At 43.1% G+C, this 19734-nt stretch overlaps 1 protein-coding gene across 2 annotated transcripts; it reads right to left on the reverse strand.

Moving 5' to 3' along the window:
• On the reverse strand, nt 4855-16855 carry LOC8084756 (protein FLX-like 3). Of its 2 annotated transcripts, XR_002446791.1 has the most exons (6): nt 16681-16855; nt 15542-16293; nt 15285-15430; nt 13544-13626; nt 13280-13440; nt 4855-6819 (listed from the first exon to the last, which is right to left on the reverse strand). XR_002446791.1 is itself a non-coding variant. In XM_002442929.2 (5 exons), exons 2-5 carry the CDS (start codon nt 16279-16281, stop codon nt 13357-13359), a joined length of 1053 nt encoding a protein of 350 aa, XP_002442974.1. In that variant the 5' UTR covers nt 16282-16293; nt 16681-16855; the 3' UTR covers nt 13035-13356. The 2 variants fall into 2 exon arrangements, 1 of the variants encoding a protein (XP_002442974.1); XM_002442929.2 differs by lacking the exon at nt 4855-6819 and having other exon boundaries at nt 13035-13440.

Below are 19734 nucleotides of genomic sequence, written 5' to 3' on the forward strand. Positions count from 1 at the left end.
CCTGATAGTGCGAGTCAACATCGGCCACGTGAGATTTCCAGCAACCTAGTTGAACGCCCGCTCCATGCTATCCTTCTCCTTCTCGCTGCTGGATGGCTCACTCATGGCGGCTTGATCCGGCGATCTCAATTTCCCTCTTCTTCTCCCTGGTAGATCTCACCACCAGACCTCCACTACTCCTCCTCAAGCACCGACGATCGTCTCCTCCTCGCTCTGATACCACTTGTTGGTGCTGGATCGAGCCCAGGAACTTCCCGGCGCGACGAACAGACGGCGGCGGCGCGGTGACCGCGGCGAGGGACCGAGTAGATGAAAATGAGAACAACAAAGATACGGGAAGACAATTTGTTCGCTGCCAATCGCAGCTTCTCCGGCCCCTTGATTCTCTTATTATAGACTCAAGATGTTCCCCACGCCGTGCCGCACAGGTGCGCGCTACCCTTTCTACGTGGTGCGCGCCACATGCGCCTTGCACGCCACGGCGTGGCTAGACCGACTCAAACGGGCTAGACCGTGATCGCGCACGTCAATGATCATGCCGCCCAAATCCTAACCGACGCTAAGCTTTAATTGAGACAAAGATTACATAAGATATCGCAACAAATTAGCTAACACACATCAGGGCAACTCAGTCCTAATATGGGATATGCCATTAGCAATGGGAAACCAATGGACTGTGAAAAGACAATATATGATAGGAATGAACTGATATGATTACGGATCCTACTTGCTACGGTTCGTAGGTTGTATCGATGGATGACAGGAGAGCATGGGTGAGGTCGGTGCCTGGGCGCTGTGGTTGCGCGAGAGGAGGCACATGCGACGGCTAGGGCTTGACTAGAGGTCTCCCGGCGGAGTGATTGCTCTTGCTTGATTATATTAACAGAGTTTACAAATATTTATGTCCCTTTTACTCTATATATTTTATTAAATAATTTATCTAGGACTAATATAAATTGCAAATACAAATATAACTAATCTTAATAATACTATGGGCCTTAGGCTCCAAATCCCTGCGGCCAATTAGCCACTAATGGGCATTTTCTTCTGGCTATAAGCCAAGCCGGTCATAACATCTCTCCCCACCTATTGAAACAGCTCGTCCTCGAGTTGAAAGTCAGCGAACTGGTCACAAACTCCTGGAGAGACTCCCACGTAGCATCCTCAGCGGGCAAACCACGCCACTAAATCAAAATCCAGCAAGCGCCGCGTTGCTGCTATGCTTGAAGAGCATGTTCCAGCGTTGGAAGGATCCCCCCATCAAAGACCAGAGAAGGGTAGCCGACGATGCTAGAGGGTTGCCGCGGTGGCGCTTCAGCAGCCCCACATAGAAGACGTCGTGGATGCGAGCGTCGTTGGGAAGCTGGAGTCGGTAAGCCATGCGCCCGATGCGCTCCATCACCTGGAACGAGCGACGTAACATGGCCTGAACTTACACTTGGCTCGAGGGTCGATCGGTCGAGAGACTGCGCCATCCCATGAAGCAGGCGCAGCCAAACCTAGTCGCTGATGGAGAACTCCAAGTCATGGTGATTAGCGTCGTGTTCCTTGGACAGCTGTTGTGCCTGCAAGAGACGCTGGCACACCTCGACCAGGATCTCATCATGGCTACGGAGGATAGTGTCGACAGCTTCCATCCGAGCCATCCCCAGTCTGTATGGCAGGAGCAGTGGCCGGGAACGGCTGTAGACCACCTTGAACGGAGTAGCACGCAGGGTGGTGTGGAAGGCGGTGTCGTAGCAGTACTCCGCCCAAGCAAGCTACGCATGGGGATGGTCTCCTGTAACACAGTGCAGATACAAGGCAATGACTTTGTATACCACCTCGGATTGGACATTAGTCTGTGGGTGGAAGGTTGTGCTCATACGCGGCTTGACACAAGCCATTCGGAAGAGGTCGTGCTAGACATTCTCGGTAAAGACGGGGATCCTGTAACTAACAATGGAGGTTGGAAACCTGTGCAAGCGGACGATGTTGTCGAAGAAAGTGCGGGCGATGGATGTGGTGGTGTAGGGGTCGAGTGCAATAAAATGCGCATACTTAGAGAAGCGGTCGGCCACTGTGAGGATGACGGACTTACCGCCCCATCTTCGGAAGGCCCTCAATAAAATTCATGGAGATGTCCGCCCACACCTGGGTCGGAACCTACGGCGGCTACAACAGTCCTACTGGCTATAGTGTCTCCGTCTTGTTGCGTTGGCAGGTGGTGCAAGAGGGTACCTAGTCATATACCAACACCCGATCGTCTGGAATGTAGAAATCTACGCGCAGTCGGTGAAGAGTCGTTTAGACTTTGGCCACCCTCCTGGCCAGCTGAATGGGCCAACAAAAGCACTTGATGGCACAGGTCGTCATGGTCGGGCACAAAGAGACGGTTGTTGGGCAGAAGCAGCCTGTCCTCAAAGCGCCAGGGACACTACAGGTCGCCAGTCTTCAGGCGCCGCAAGAGCAGCCTGGTGTCCTCTGTCGTGGCCGTGGCACGGCGAATGTCGTCGATGAAGGCGAATGAAGGCCCCAAGTGTACGCACAGGGCTGCACCATCCCCGCTATCTGGTGCGGCTCCAAGCTCAACGTCATAGCGGGAGAGAGCGTCTCCACCGTGTTCAGGCGCTCCGGGCGGTACTCGACGGTGAAATTGAAGCCGAACAGCTTGTTGATCTACTGGTGTTGGGGAACCGTCAATAGACGTTGGTCCAAGAGAAACTTCAAACTGTAGTGGTCAGTACATATCACGAAATGGAACCCCCACAAGTACGGACGCCAATGGCGCACAGCCTACACCAAGTCGATGAGCTCCCATTCGTACGCCGCGAGCTTGAGATGGCGCGTGGCGAACGGCCTGCTAAAAACACAAGAGGAACAACGCCCTAGTGTAGGATGGTGCCGAACCCTATGCCTGACGCATCACAGTCCACCATGAACAGCTTATCAAAGTCGGGCATCTGGAGCACGGGCCTAGTGGTGAGGCCGCACTTTAGCACTTGGAAGGCCCCCTCCGCCTCGTCGTCCTAGGCAAAGGTATCATGGCGCAAGAGGCGTGTTAGGGGCACCACATTGAGGACGAACTCCTAGATGAACTTCTGGTGGTGCCGGCCACGCTGCCACGGCCGCCACCTTGTCGGCGTCTATGGTGACACCGTCAGCAAAGATGATGTGGCCCAGATAGGCCACATACATCACCCTGAACGAGCACTTAGGCACTGTAGATCAGAATGTCATCAAAAAGACGAGCACAAACCTTCATAGGTAGGGATGAAGGACGTCGTTCATCAAGGCATGAAATGTCGCGGGGGTATTAGAGAGGCCGAACGGCATCACCAGGAACTCGTAGTGGTCGTGGTGGCTATGGAACGTCCTCTTGGCCACGTCATCAGGGTGCATCCACACCTGATGGTAGCCGGAACGCTAGTCGAGCTTGGTGAAGAAGCGAGCCCCGTGGACCTCATCGAGAAGCTCATCCACCACAGGTATGGGAAACTTGTCCACAGTGACGCGTGCAGTTTAGCAACACTACGTTGGACGCAGGTCCATTGTCCGACGCTGCAGACCTTAGCATCCGACGACTCGTGGCTTCTTCAAAACTTTTCTCCGGCGCAATGAAAAATAGGCATTCCATTTCCATGAAAACGCTGAATCCCACCTCGCAAGCTCGATGGGAGGGAGAGAGGATCCCAAACCTCCCTCTGTCTCTCAAACTTTACCTCATTTGCAAATGTGCTAACACCACCAAGTTTACACCATCATGTGCATGTGTGTTAGTATTTTCATAAATATTTTCCTAAAAGAGTTAGCCCCTCAACTTGCCACACCACTCAATCCTAACATGTATATAAAGTTAGGTCGCTCAAGTGGCACTAGATGATCATAACCGGTGAAATAAAATGCCCTACAAATATATCTTTACCTTGCGTATTTTATTCCAACTCCTCCAATATTAATGCAACACATGCACCAACCGAACACCAAATGATATGATCCACTTCATATCATCACGTGACCGCATTGGTTCATCGATCTTGACCTCACTTGCTCTTCACCATTGCCTTGGTCCATCGGCACTAAGTCTTACTCAAGTTTCACCATCATACGTGGTCCCTTGCTTCAAAGCTTCCGACTTGCCATTCACACTTGCAACTAGTCCATCGAGTCAATCCTCATCTTGATCTTCTCCACCTTGGTCACATGACTCCATATCATGTCTCATGCAATGAGCTCTGCCATCATCATATATTCACCTGTAGACTAATCTCATGTGTATCTCATATAAACAATATTAGTCCACCTAAGTTGTCACTCAATTACCAAAACCAAACAAAGACCTTTCAACGTCCTCAAATGAAAAACTCAAAACTACAAATATATAGATCTCATCGAGGGCTATAATTTTTATATAAATTCCATCTTCCTATAATGTCATATTAAAGAGTTATGATTTTTTAAAGATTTTATCTTATCATGTCACTCCCGATGGCGCGACAAAACAATATCGTCATGTTAGAAACGTCACCTAATATGTCGTATGTTGCCGCGCCAATACATGTGGCGTGACAACATTATTTGATCGTCTCAACACTGTTGGTGCGACAAAAAGGTCAACTAACTTTTAGGAGCGATTATTATTAAAATATTAAATAAAAAAGATTAAAAAATAAAAAAAAATCTCTCGTATCAACAAGCAGATGCTCTTTATGTTCGTGTATTTACGTACACGTGCTGCATGACAATGGTCATGTTCGTGTATTTACGTACACGTTCTGCATGGCAATGGTCAGACCGTAATAGGTCAGCGGCAGCCTGAATATTTTTTATCAAGTTACCATTTGACTTTAGATCGTAATTCATACTTAGCCATGCTTTTTTTTGTCTAATCCATCGACCATCCTGGGCTGAAACTTTTTTGGAGCCTAAACAACATTCGGCCACAATAATCAGAACGCATTAGATTGAGATCCGTCTGCAATGCAGGGCAAGCAAATGTACGTGTTGCGCATTAGCGCAACATACCGCAGACCTGTCCGATGGATAGTGTTTTGAGTGTCTTCCCTTGTCAGAAATCCCTACCGTCCAAAAAGGCAAAACATCATGTTCACGTGTCAAACGCATGGCAAGTGATTATTGCCTAACTTGCCCAAAGTACATCAAAGAATTGCACAGAACATTCAGAACTCCACGGCAATCGGCAACTCGGCAAGTCACCTAAAAACACAAGCGCATATGATTATCGCCAAATTTTCCAAAGTTCATGTGCCAGCATGTAGGATGTAAATCCAGTAGGTCCACATGAAACCATTGCACATGGCCATCCTGAACAGAGGATGATTCAGGAGGCCATGCCCCTGAAAACCACTATCATTTTGTATTGGGCTCAATTACAGGTCAATGCTGTTTGTTCCTTGAGCCAGTCCTCTGAAATGTTAAGGTCAATGCTGTTTCTTGGGTCAGTCCTTACTGAAATGCCTAGCAAGTCAAAATCCAACTGATCCTTCCTAATCTCCTTCAACCACCATGGAATGGAGAATAAACTGTCATTGCCTTATGGGGCACGTTGTTGTACAAAGCCTTACATTCTCAATCTCACTTTTACCAACAATGGTCCAGACAACAAACAACTGTGCAGTTGGATTCAGAAAACAATTCAGCACAGAGAATCTGCAGACACATGGTAGATACGGACCAAAGTCAAATCATGCAAACTGTGATGCATATCATCTCAAGATGGATACTGATTTTCCACAGTAATGAGACTGATAATTGAGTCTACGAAGCAACTGAGGTTGAGAAATCATTGGTTCCTTTCGCTGGGCAACTTTGGATGGTACACACCCTTCCTCAACTTCCAACTAGCTGCCACATTGCACACACGGACATGGGTATTAAAAACCTTCAATTCCAGGTGAACCTTTAGTGAAGGTATCATTGCAAAAGCAAAGCACCATAAACATGATATATTCAATACATTATAAGCTTGCTGGTACCATGTTGTATGGGCAGGTCCTATGATTTGCATTTTTGTTTTGCCATGACACCCATGAGTGCGGTCATACCCACATCTTCTGAAAAGCATGGCATTACACCAACAGGATCACATTCTGGGCTTCAATCACATGGATTATGGACTCTGTTAAACTCATTCATGGGCTCTTGAATCATGCAAGTGACTGAAGTTCAACAACCAACAGGTTTGCTATATTCCAGATTGCAGAAGCTCAGATGGCCCTACTGATCTCAAGCTCCACTGTTGCATAAACTGGTAAGTTCATCCAAATACTGATCATAATAAATAACTAAATTAAGATACAAATTCATTTGGTCCAGGAGCAAAGGGACAGGCAGCTGAACACCCCGAAAATGTTTCAACTTCGAAAGTTGAAGGCCTGACACAAGTAAACCGACCAATGATCAAAACTGTAAGCTCTCACATTTTGCAACAGCCTGTTTTCATCTTTCTCAGAGGAAATCACACTAGACATAGAGCAAAGGTTTCCAAACAAACCAAAGTTTGGAAGCTTTGATGCACTGAAAAACATTTTCACATGCTCTGTTGATGCCCATGGTGTCACATTCATGTTCCGTCAAGTGTCGCAACAATGGGTGCTGTGCCTTCATATGGTTTCCCAGGCTTCTGCTCATATCTCCAATTGCTAAACCATTTGATTATTGAGTTCTTGTACACATATCTGGATGTGTGATTTGCCTGGTTCATGAAAGTTATCTGACAGACAACCTTTGGCATGAGCATTTTTTATAGTACTGCTCTTTTCGACTCACGAATTAAATCTTCTTTTTTTCTGGTGACAAGGACCAACTAAGAATTTCACCCTGCAAGGATAAAAACAAAAGAATTAGACATTTGTGCCTAAAGAAGAAGAAAATCATATGTACAGTTGCAGAATAATAAAGAAAATCATAAATCCGTAGTTCAAGCACTTATGATTCAGCACATCAACAAACAAAAAACAAGTAAAAGGGAATCAACTACATAACTAAAACAAAACTAACTACTTCATGGGTGAAAGACAAATATAGCCCAGAACAGGATACCCAGTAAACGAACACACTGGGTTTGGTGGCTGGAAAAATGACTAAGCCTTTTCTGTTTTTCTCTCATATATATATAGACAGCCATGAGCTACAATCATGGCTGAGATATCCTCAAAAGGGAATCAACAACAGAACTAAAATAAAAGTAACTACTTGAAGGATGAAAGGCAAATAGCCCTGAACAGGATACCTAGTAACTTGAACACAAGCACAAACACACACCAACACAGTCGGTTTGGTGGCTAGAAAATGACTTAGCTTTTCTGTTTCTCTCATATATAGGCAGCCAGCTGACTAATCTTCGTGTCCATGCCCCCAATTGTGCACTGGAAGTTGCATATCTAGCCCCATCTTGTTTAATAAAATAACATAAATGGGTTTTGCTGATATCTAATGTGTTTCAGACCTTGAGGCTAAGGCAATTTGTAATGGTTTCACTGCTAGCTTCAGGCTAAGGTAATTTGTAATAGTTTCGCTGCTATCTATTGTTTTTCAGAGCTTCAGGTTAAGGCAATTTGTAATTACTAACACAAAATCACAGACAAAAAACATCTAACCCTCATGGTAAAGGAAACATGACAATTAGATTTGATGGGGTGGCAAATTCAAAGAAACATGCATAGCCTCAATAGTGTTAATTGTGGTATCTAAATGAGTCATTTAACTATAGCAAACCTAAGGTAGAAATACAGAAAAATGATGAAAACAAAAGTAAAAATCATGGTCCAAGGCTTCAATAATTCTCTAGTGGATACAACACATCACTATATATAAAGCAATAATGCTATTTTTATTTCCTATCAGCATCTGCTCAAAACCTCCCTTAACTAAGTGAAACTATTCAATAATTCTCTAGTAGATACAACACATCACTATATATAAAGCAATAATGCTATTTTTATTTCCTATCAGCATCTGCTCAAAACCTCCCTTAACTAAGTGAAACTATGACAAGACTTATATTCTTCCATGGTACATACATCTCATGAAAGTAACATGTAGCCAAATATATTTCCAAATAAGATGGCAAATTTCAAGATGTAATAACTTTTTTTCCCCTATGATAGGGCAGTGCATACATCTCAAGTGTGATAGGCTGATAGCTAACGGAGAAACAACTAATATCAAATGTTTCTCAAAAACAAATAGAATGTAATAAGAAACAACAGTTAAGCATTGTTTCCTACTCCATTTATAAACGAACAGTGCCATAGAGCTATATTGTGACATCTTACTATCTCCAACAATCGTCACCCAAAATACAAGACCCATTTGTCCTTTAGGTAGCGCTACAGTTAAAAGGTTCCATACCTATTTTTAGTCTTCTCCAACAACAAGACCTAAAAGACAACACTCTCTACAAATGGGTCTCGAGGAGAGAGGATACCCAAATTTGGGTTATGCCTCTCCTGATACCCAAAATGGGTTTTCTGTATGGGTACTCTGTTGGAGGCTATAGGTATTGTGTTGGAAACCTATTTTGGATTTGGGTTTCCAAATACATATCCTATTGGAGACAGCCTGGAGTTACAGGCTTATAGCCATACTTCATCCTATGAATATGAATTGTACGCATTAAACTGCACCTCTTGAGAAGATCAGTAATTGTCTCTGGATTCTAGAATTGCTCAAGACACCTTATATTATAAGATAAAAATGATGATAACAAACATCCTAAAACTAAGCTAAATTAAGCTGCAGACTGATAAATTAAGGAGCACTATAAGAGTAGAAATGCAGCACAACATCTGCTTGGATAAAGAAATTACTTGCCTCGCTGTTCGATAAGCCATCACCAACTTGCCACTTCATTTTAAATACTTTGGAATGATCTTCACTGCTCAACCAATCCCAAGCTAAAAAAGCACTCACTTTCCATCACTAACATCCACTAGTCATGTTCATCTTATATGACTTATTTGGAACCTACTAAACTCTAACTAACTTCCATCAACTGCTGTTATAACAATAATACTTTGCTTTTCCAATCTCAAAGCCTGATCAAAAGAGTTTTTGCACTATAAACTTCCATGTGACACATAAAAGCACAAAGATCTTTCTACTGTCTTTGTGTCTTGGCAAAGGGTTCAGATGCCTTTGGAATTTGGTGATTTGGGTATACAGACCTTTGGATGGGCACTGCATATCTGCGAGACCTTGGGCTGGACTCCCAATTCAAGTTCCAAGAAATGCACAGGCTCTATTTGATGTGGCTGTGGATCATGTGTTGGCATGGTGAATCTACTCGCTTCTGGTCAGATCAGTGGCTGAATATCCATCGCTGAGTTGGCTCCAAATTGATCCAGTTGATTAAAAAAAGGGTTGCTAAATGCCGCACAGTGGCCCAAGCGCTCCAATATAACAGAAGCTGGGTGGCTGATATTAAAGGGGCCTTAACAGTACAGATTATCATTGAATATTGGTTGATCTGGCATCAAGTAGATGGCATCTTTCTTCAACCTGATGTTCAGGATCAATATCGTTGGAAATTCTCCCATTCTGGTACATACAGCAGCAAATCTGCATATGGCTGGCTATCACATAGCAATATTGGACAGCAGACTGCCTAGCCAAGTGAGGGCTGCCCCAGCCAGCCACTTGTCCATTCTGTGATCAGTCCGGGGAGACAATCCAGCATTTGCTTATCTCCTGTGTTTTGACACGGCAGGTCTGGGCCTTGATTCTTCAACATTTGAACTTGGTCCCTGTTGCGCCTTCGCCAATGACATCTAATTTCTCCAGATGGTGCAGGTTGGCTATCAGAAGGGCACCAAAGGAGATAAGGGCTTGAATTCCCTCACCATTCTTGTTTCCTGGGAAGTATGGAAACATCGGAACTCTTGTGTTTTTGAAGGGGCTTCTCCAAGTGTTCAAGAGCTTTTACAAACCATAGGGGATAAGTGTAGTCTTTGGTGCATCGCGGTTGCTTCGAAGCAGTGACCTCTTAGCTAGGTCACTGACCCGGGGGCACGGGTGGGTGGGTGGGGTGGGGGGCGAAGTAGCCAGTGCTGTGGAAGGATGGTCATGTTTTATGTTCTGTCACAAACATAGTCTGCCTTGAGTGTGTGTTGAGGACCTTGAATCCAGGTATTTGAACACCCTTGACAGACCATTGCTTGTGAAGCCTTTTCTCCTCTTGATTAACAGCTTTTCCTATATGAAGTCCTCAACTCAAGCAAAGGTGAATTGAAGTGCTTCACGATGAACAACCTTGCAACCTCTACCATCATCAAATCAGAGAAGCCAAATTCTAGTACTATCCAATGCTTTATCACATGAAACAACAACATAATTCTTCTAGTGAATGAGGGGAAATTCTAATCTAAGAACTTGTAAAGTTCAGGCATAGTACTTGAAGTATCATTAGTTGGAGACTCCTCCAGGAGCACAACATAATAAAGATCCATTTGTACCAATGTTTAAAGAATGACCAAACATCATTTCTCGGAGAACACTGATCTTCAAAACTAATGTCTCCCTCCTCATCCCTAATAAAGTCAAACCTTTCGATTATAGTCATTCACCACAACTCTAATTTCCTACTATTTACTCTTGTCCTACTTTGATTAACTAGCACAACATCGTCATTAAAAGGCATACAAAAAGGAATATCTCCTTATACACCCCATGTGATCACATCCATCATCAACACATATATAGATAAGGGCTCAGAGTTGATCCATAATGTAATCTGGAGCAAGGAGTAGATATGGGCACTTTGCGATTTGACAAATGATAGTTCTTGCAAACTTCAACTATAGTTGCATGGACCTAGAGAAGCTACGTGTTTTAATAGGTGATCAACAATGTGGGCCTATGTAGCTTCAAGTGACTAACTTATCCACATGAAGCTTAGACTAAAGTTCAACACCATTTCACCATCTCGAACTCAGTGTTCCAAATTCACTCGTAATCCAAGTTGAATTCAAAGTTGTGGTATCTGTTAACTTATATAACTTTCTTGGACTATATGGCCCATCCAAGTTGACGTAATCCAACTCTATAGTGTTAAGGATAAGGTCTTTTCACCTTGTTCTAGATTCTTCTCTCCTATGTAACATATGTTGCTCATCAGGGCTGGTGAATACACAAAACTTCGTAATTCATAACATGGTAATAGAGCCCAGTTTGTACATTGTTCTTATTTGATCCTAAGCATAGCTCCAGAATCGCCTCCCCCTCACTGTTCGCACCAGGTGGCCGAGGTACGCCTTGTACTCACTACCCTCAAGAGAAGCAAGAGCAATCTTTTCCCTAGGGGAGGGAACCACTTGGCCATAGTGCAATTGTAGTAAGTGCCAGTAGGGGCTGCTGCTGCAAGCTCACTACCATGCATCGAGCCATCTTCCTTGAGATATAAATCAAGGGCCACCACCTTAATTCAGGCCCCTGAGCCTCCATGCATGAAGCGCCCCATCTGTATAACAATCCACACACCTCGACACATTCATACCTAACCTGCCATGGCCCCTCAGCATTGTGTCACGTCGTGCTTTCGCACCCTATGCAATGCCGTGCCTCTATGGCCCTGCATGCATCATCAAGCTCCAACTCCTGCTGGCCTCTTGCACCGCTTCTTCTCCACCGAGTTGTTAGTTCCCTACTGGCCTGGTGGCCAAAACACGATGGCAAGCTCGAGGAGTCTCCCTACATGCAACAAGTGAGAGCATCTACCCATGGCACAATCATCCCTTCTCCAGGTTGCGCAAAGACTCCATGACCAGGTGTTGCTTCAACATTGCAGTCAGCCCTCCACTACTTAAGGCAAGCCTCTGTTGGCTGTGCGATAATTGGGAAACACTGGGGCCTGTTTGTGTGCTGTTGGGCTTCATTTTGAGCTAACATGATTGTTTTGCAATTGCTGCTGGCTTGTTTTTGTAGCTGTTTCTATCACCTACTTGGTATCCTAGCCCTAGTGTTGTTACCAAGTCTAGTTGAAATCTTGTTGCGTTGCGTCCATCCAAGTATGCTGGTCCTCTCCTTGAGTTTGTGTGCCGAGCAAGAAAACAAATTGCCATCACCAAGTTGTTTGAGTCTCATCACATGGCTACAACAACATTCTTCTTTGTTGCTGGTTCCGTTATCAGGACCTTTCACATTGGTCCTGGACCACCACAATCTTCTATGCATGTGATGGTCTCTCTTCTCTGAGAACATCAATCCCAACGCATGAACCTCTTGTTGGATGTTGGATGTGTAGGGAAGCCATGTGTTTCTTTCGTCCTTTACATGTCTTGCAACAAAACCCTTCTCTATTGTTGGTTCCATTATCAGCACCTTCCACATCAGCTTGGGACCACTAACCCTGCATGGAAGGATGTTCTCTTCTACATGTTTTTGGGACCCCGAGCATGACCCTTCCATTTGATTCGTAGGGAGCCACGTGTCTCCTCCCATCTCATCAGCTTGATTCTATGTTGATTCTCTGAAGTGATTCTCTAAAACGAACTAGGGGTCTAGGAACTAAAAAAATAGCTTCTCCTGGTTCACACCATGCATATGCATACTGTTTAGCATAGAGAATCATAGATAAACATAGTCAGAGAATCACTTCTCTCAAAGAATCAGCTTCTGAGATCTCGATGACAATCTGGACTAGGCCCTTCATCACCCTCCCTCATGTTGTTTCTGCCACTTCTCATGGCTACTAACATGACTTTGAGTGGAATGCGAACAATACAAACCAAGACAATAACATGCCGTCGGATTTGGATGTATTGTTTAATGTTTATCACTGTTGTATTGTGTCTAAGTCTAGTGTGCTTAGTGTCATACACCTACACCCATACTCTCTCCAAATGCAACGCTATTGTATATGCCTTGCATCTGAAGAGAGGGAGGGGCCTTAAGGTAAAAAGTTTTTTCACCTTCTTCTTGAGTCTTCTCTCCTATGTAAATATATATTGCCCTTCAGGCTGGTGAATGTACAAGCTTCACAGTTCATAACATCTTGTACTGTGTCTAAAACTAAAATTGAATGAGGTGCACAGAACTGTAAACAATTTATTTGATGCAACCATTTTTGCCAGCACGTCATATTCAACAATTCAGCAGTTAATATTAACTTCACGGTAGCTATGCCACATGGGGCAATGGGGCATGTATGACCCACTCTGGACATCTTGGTATCAACAACTTAACAAATTAGCCATACTTTAAGACAGTATGGGAAAAGTTGTGATTAGAAGCATTCAGAAAAGACAACTCATAATTGTAAAGCAAGCAGATATATATAAACCTTAGGTACTGTAAACGATGTGATATGACCATTAAAACCTAGAAGGTAACTCTTTCTCCAATGACAAAGTTCTGATCTTAGCGGTAATGAAGGCGATTCTTGTCATATGTCCCCCATGAACCAGATTCAGGAGGATGCAAAGGACCTTTCTCAGAAACCCCCTGGTAATATGACAGAAGGTTAAAGATAAAATAAGGAAGTATCCATATAGTTAACAGGGGAAGAACTTAATGGTCGCATATGCTATCTTTTAGAAGATCATACCGCATGGATATTGTAGCTATCTTCATATGGGTTCTTAGTGAAGGTCACATCAGGACTACCCATCAGCATCCCATATGTTCCACCTAAAATGTTACATAAAAGTAATAGCATAAGAATTCTGCCTTATATTAAGGAAATAAAAAATGACAAGTATAAAACATCAACAATACTGACAAGGTAAATACTGTATCAGGAAGTTGACTTTGAAGAAAATCAATGTCCATGCTAAATTTCAAATGATTCAGTCCTAACAAATGATTTAAGCATTCATTGTTGATGAAGAAGATTCCTGAGTTTAGTACAGGCAAAGTGTTGAACATGGCAGCCACCTAGCCTATCTAAGCAGCAGCATCTTGCCTAACCACCTAGCCTGACACTCTGCCATTCCGTGCTAGATGCTGATCTGACTCCAGATTAGCGCCTAGGGGAGCACTGATTATGGCATGCTAATACATCAATTTCACCATTCTTGTCACCCCATTACACAACACTAATCTTTGAGTAAGCCATATCGAGGAATCGAGGCCAATGATGGGAAGTATTAGACTGTCAGTCATTGATTCTGCATGTCCCAGGTTATGCTAAATCAAGATTAGAATAAAAGAATAGCCATGCACATAATATACATTTTAGAGCAAAGGATAATTCACAACATCAAGAAAAAAGACTATTCTTGCATCTATACATTTGGACATGTGCAAAAATAACACAGTACAAGTATTCTTTAATTTTTTGATCTATCATATTCAGTGTGATCAGCAAACTAACAAGTCTCAGTAAGCACACAGCTGAGTATTTTTGCCCAAGAATATGAACCTAAACCCTCAATGTACATTATTTAAAACATATATCATATGTATCCTTTATCAGTTAACAAATATGATTTCAAAGTTTACCAGGCGCCTCTCCCATTAGATTAGTAGAAATCAGTAGCCACTATCCACAAATGTAGGTCTTGCGATACAGCATTCTCCTATTTTCCAATGTGATAGTTTACAAAGTCGTAAGGGCATGAAGGTGTACTGAACTACTACTAACACTCATTAGGGCTGCATACATTGTTTTTGGATATGGATGTATTACATCATTGTGTTTATTGTCTCATTTTTAATGTGACATAATTTACACACCAACAAACAGCAGCTGGGCATGTTTAGGGCAAATGTGTTTTGCTCTTTTGTGCTATTCTGCAGCCTTTGCAATTGCAGCAAGATCTAATTGTAGGCTGTAGCTTCAAAATAAATGTTTTCAAAGAGTTATAATAGCCAAAATAGGTATTTAAAAAAAACAACTTCGAAAGCCACTGCAAATCTGCAATGCCAAAAGGGGACATGGTCCAGTTTGTAAAACACCAACCTTATGTAACTTGTATGTACTTAGCATTTCATTAGATCTTCTATAAATAGATTTCACACCTCAACTACTTAGTATTTTAAGAAAGAAAAACTGAAGATTGAACAAACGTAAAGACTCCTAGACAAGAATAAAAACAGATACAGTTCATATGCACAAAATTACTGTGCCCACAATAGCAAAAAAAAAAGAGTCATAAACTGATGCCCTACTCCTATAACCATGGCATAGTGATGGTAATAGTCCAATACAGAAATATGCACAGAAGGTCAGTCAAACAAACAGATTACCACAATAGTACAGCCTCCTGCCAATGAGAGAAGGGTCTGTGTGCAACAAGGATAAGAAAATTTACAGTATTGTCAACAAATTAGTCCTAACATCATACCTGTGCCCCATGGTCTAACTTCAAATTTAGCTAATTCACCGCGCATCTGTTCAGTCTCTTGTGCCATAGAAAGCATATTCTTCTCCATTGCCTTCCTTTGTTCCAGCAATTCCAAATTCCCCTTCTGCTCTAGTCCGCAAGCAGTCCTGCAGAAGACAAATCAATGATCTTACAGTTACAGTACAAGCATATAAATATGAAAAAGACTAACGGGTACACCAGAAAATCAAATGAAGCAAACAAAACTGCAGAAGTACCTCACATGAATAAGTTCCTGTTGCAGACCATCAAGTTCTGTTTTCAGCACAGGTAGCTGCTGTTTAACGGACTGTTCCCTGTTCAGCTCTCCCATGAGAGATGCAGCCTCTACAGATAGTTCTTTCGTAGCAGTAACGAGCTTGTCAATTTCACCACGAAGCTGCCTGATCTCATCATGCAATTGCTCACTTGCTCCAAGTTCAGCTTCAAGCTTCCTCCTCTTGTCCACAAGCTTACTGATATAAGCTTCCTTCTCAGTGCTAATGTCTGCAAAGATCATGTTCAACTGGCGGACCTCATCTTTTCCAGCTTGTATTTCCCTGCTTAACACTTCACGGTCCTGAACCAGAGCCCAGTTATGTGCCAAAAGCCTCCGGAGTTCAACTTCCTGTAACTCGAGCTCATCCTCTAAGACAGCTGGGTGAGGGTGTGGAGCTCCCCTCATGCGTGGGCCTTCATGGATCTCAGGATAGGCCCTACGTTCATCAAGCCCACGACTGCCAGGATAGCCCCTATGATCATCAACCATACGAACACCAGGGTAGCCCCTGCGTTCCTCAAGCAGACGGGGGTCAGGATAGCCCCGACGTTCTTGAACCACACGGATGTCAGAGTAGCCCCTACGATCCCCAACCACAAGGACTTCAGGATAACCTCTGGGATCGTCAACTCGAAGGCCTTCATGGTACGCCCTGCGATCCTCAATCAATCGCCTTGGCAGGCGACCTCTTTCCGACATGATGCTTAGTGCCTTGACATGGAAAAAAAACATAAAAATAGAGTATTAATGGATCCATCATTACAGGAACATGAAAGCCGGCAAATTGATCAAATGATGTAACAGTGGTGATTAATCTGGCACTGCATATAACATTGGTAGGACGAAGTTCATATCCTTCCTATATGGACCTAAAATAATATTCCACTTAACACCAGGCATGGCATCGGCAGACCCGGTAAAGGACATGAGTGTACAAATGAACACCCGACAAATTTTTTCAAAATAATCTAACTTAGTAGGCATAATTCATGTATGCAATTGTAATTAGATCAGATCCGAAATAACCAAATAGCTTAAGTTAGGGTTTGGGTGCTCTATTTCGCACGACAGGAAGGAAAGCGAAGGGGTGGGCATAACTGGTGGGTGCTCGTTGCCGGCGACCGCGACGAAGGCTTGGAAACCTGGCGTAGGGTGGCGGCGTCGGCGGCGGTGGTCGGCCAGTCGTCGCCACGAGAGAGAGCGCCGCGGGATGGACGGGAGAAGAAAAGGCAGCGTGAACGGAGTCCGCTGCACCTAGACTTGGCCTGGGCCAGCGTTTCTAGGCCCAAGTGTCCAAAAGCGATATTGTGACAAAACCGCTTAGGCCGGGCCTTGTTTAGGCTTTGTTTAGTTTCCAAAATTTTTCAAGATTCTCTATCACATCAAATCTTGTGGCACATGCATAAAACATTAAATATAGATAAAAAAGATAACTAATTACATATATTATCTATAATTTGTGAAACGAATCTTTTGAGCCTAGTTAGTCTATAATTAAATAATAATCTATGTTACGCTAGGCGCCGGGCGGAATCTAGGCGGAGACCCCTTGCCTAGCGCCTAGGCGGGATTAATCGCGCCTAGGCGTTCCTAGGCGTTTTTCTAGGCGTTTTGGCAATATAGCCAATATATATATGTATATATCCTATATATTATGTATATATCTATTTATAGCACAAAATCTGAATATAGGAGACAATCAATATGAAAAGAGGGTGAGTAGACATACCTGATCCCTTGGTAGGTAATTCTTACATGTTCCTAGCACCTATAACACATTTGGAGCTAGTAAATACTAAATAGTGAATAAACAGCATGGTGTTCATAAAAAGAAAAATAGACAACAAGTTGGTCACTTATCTTGGGATTTCCGCAACCTCCCATCCATGAGCACACTGCACACCATATCAACTCCTAGTAATTACAAATTGAAAGCACAAGCATAGGCACATTTGCACAAAGCACTAGGACATTTGATTTATAAAGGACAGTACAATCAGTCAATCACATAGCTGCCCACAGCCCCACACACAAACACATAGATACAGTTCTTAGTTCTCACAAGCAAATTAAAGGACAACACAAGCAAAAGTCACAAAAGAACACAGTCACTCATAGACAGTCACACAAATGCAGTTCAGTAGGGTTCAGCATAGTCATCCTCATCTTCCTCAAAGACTTCTTCTTCAGACTCAAACTCTTCTCCTTCATAGAGGTCCCTCACTCTTGCACTTCTACGCCTCTCTAGCTGTTCTTCTACTCCTACTGCCTCTCCAATCACAGACCAAGGTATTCCTGTACCTTCCATCTCTTCCTCATCTTCCTCATCTCTAAAGTCAACTAATGCATAATCATCTCCACCCTCTTGGAGAAAACCTTGAGCTTCAGTAGTTTGACTAGACAAGAGAACATCAGGGAGTTTCTTTGACTTGATCCTTTCTCTCCTACTAAGTAGTTTGGAGTTGAATTCAATATAGACCAATTTGTTTAGGCGAGTTGTAGTAAGCCTATTTCTTTTCTTAGTGTGCACCTATGAACAAAAAACAACAGAATTTTCAGATCTGCAATTTAATAATAATGCTGCTGAAATGCTCATAATAGATAGGAACTAACCGCTTCAAATACACTCCAATTCCTTTCACAGCCCGAAGAACTTGATGTCAAAGACAGGATCCTTGTAGCCATCTTCTGTAAAGCAGGAACCTCTGTTCCATACAGCCGCCACCATGACGCTGAGAAAAAAGAAGAAACACAAACATAACTGTTAGTTTTACAGAAAACAGCCATGAGCCATGTTAGTTTTACAGAAAACAATCATGTATACCTCTACCTGGATTGTAGTCAAAACTCTCAAAAGTCCTTGCAAGCTTCTTATTAAATGGTCCTTCTCTATTCTGAAACATTTTCAGTTCAATGTTGGCAGCCTGATGTTGCTTGTCCTCATCGTGATAATAAAATTTCTCAACAGCAGCTATAAATCCTTCTGTTATTTTGGGCTCATCAAAGATTGCTGGGTTACTATAGCTGTAGTGTGGATTCAGCAAATAAGCTGTCAAATGCAATGGGGAATCAAGTCTTCCAGCCATCTTCTTTTCAATAACAGCTATGACTTCCTTGTATCGAGACTCAACATTGCCAAAGGCTTCTTTGATCTCTCTTTGCCTTTAGTAGTGAGCCATAAACAAAACCCATGGATGGCTTCACATCCCCATCAACCAAACGGAGCACTTTGAACAATGGCTCAAAAACAGCCAATGTGAGCTTCACATCCTTCCAAAAGGTTGGACTCAATATGGTTGCTGTTGCCTCTTTTCCTTTCTTTGATTTGACATCCTTCAATGAGTCCCACCTACTGTGCACCACTATCTTTCTTAACTGGTCCTTCTTTTCTTGTAAACTGGACAAAGTGAGAAAGTATGAAGCAAACCTTGTTACTCCAGGCCTCACTACCTCTTTCCCCTCTGTGAAGTGTCTCAGGCACTCCAATGTTCTTGTGTGTCCATAGACAAATATGGTAAATGACTTTGCTTGGTCAATCACTTTCCTGAACCGAGCCATATTGCCAATTCCTTGCAGCATCAAGTTGATTGTGTGAGCTGCACAAGAGGTCCAAAAAATGTGTGGTCTCTTCTCTTCCAATAGTTTCTTTTCTCCCATGTTGTTAGAGGCATTGTCAGTCACCACTTGCACCACATTTTCTGGACCAATGTCTTCAATTGCTTTGTCCACTAGTTCAAAGATTACTTCACTTGTGTGTGACACACCTGACATCTCATTTGAGCTGAGGAAGGTGGTTCCATCAGTACAGTTAGTGCACACATTCATAATGCTTCTTCTCTTCCTATCTGACCAAGCATCGGTCATAATAGAGCACCCATTTTTCATCTTCTCGGCTTCACGTTCCTGCAGCAAACTCTTCATTCTTTCATATTCTTCTTCCAACAATCTGTCTCTCAGTAAATCATGACTTGGAGGTACAAGTCCTGGACCAAACTGCCCAATTGCTTCACACATTTGCTTGAACTCATCATTGTCACATGCATTGAAAGAAATGCCTGCCAATGTTAAGAAATAAAGCCTAATTAGTGTTTTGTACAGAAATAACAGCATCTACTAAATTTTAAAATGCAAAAACAGAATAGTATACTAGCA

This window comes from Sorghum bicolor, chromosome 8 (assembly GCF_000003195.3).
Source record: "Sorghum bicolor cultivar BTx623 chromosome 8, Sorghum_bicolor_NCBIv3, whole genome shotgun sequence".
In the NCBI taxonomy this organism is placed as follows: Eukaryota; Viridiplantae; Streptophyta; class Magnoliopsida; order Poales; family Poaceae; genus Sorghum; species Sorghum bicolor.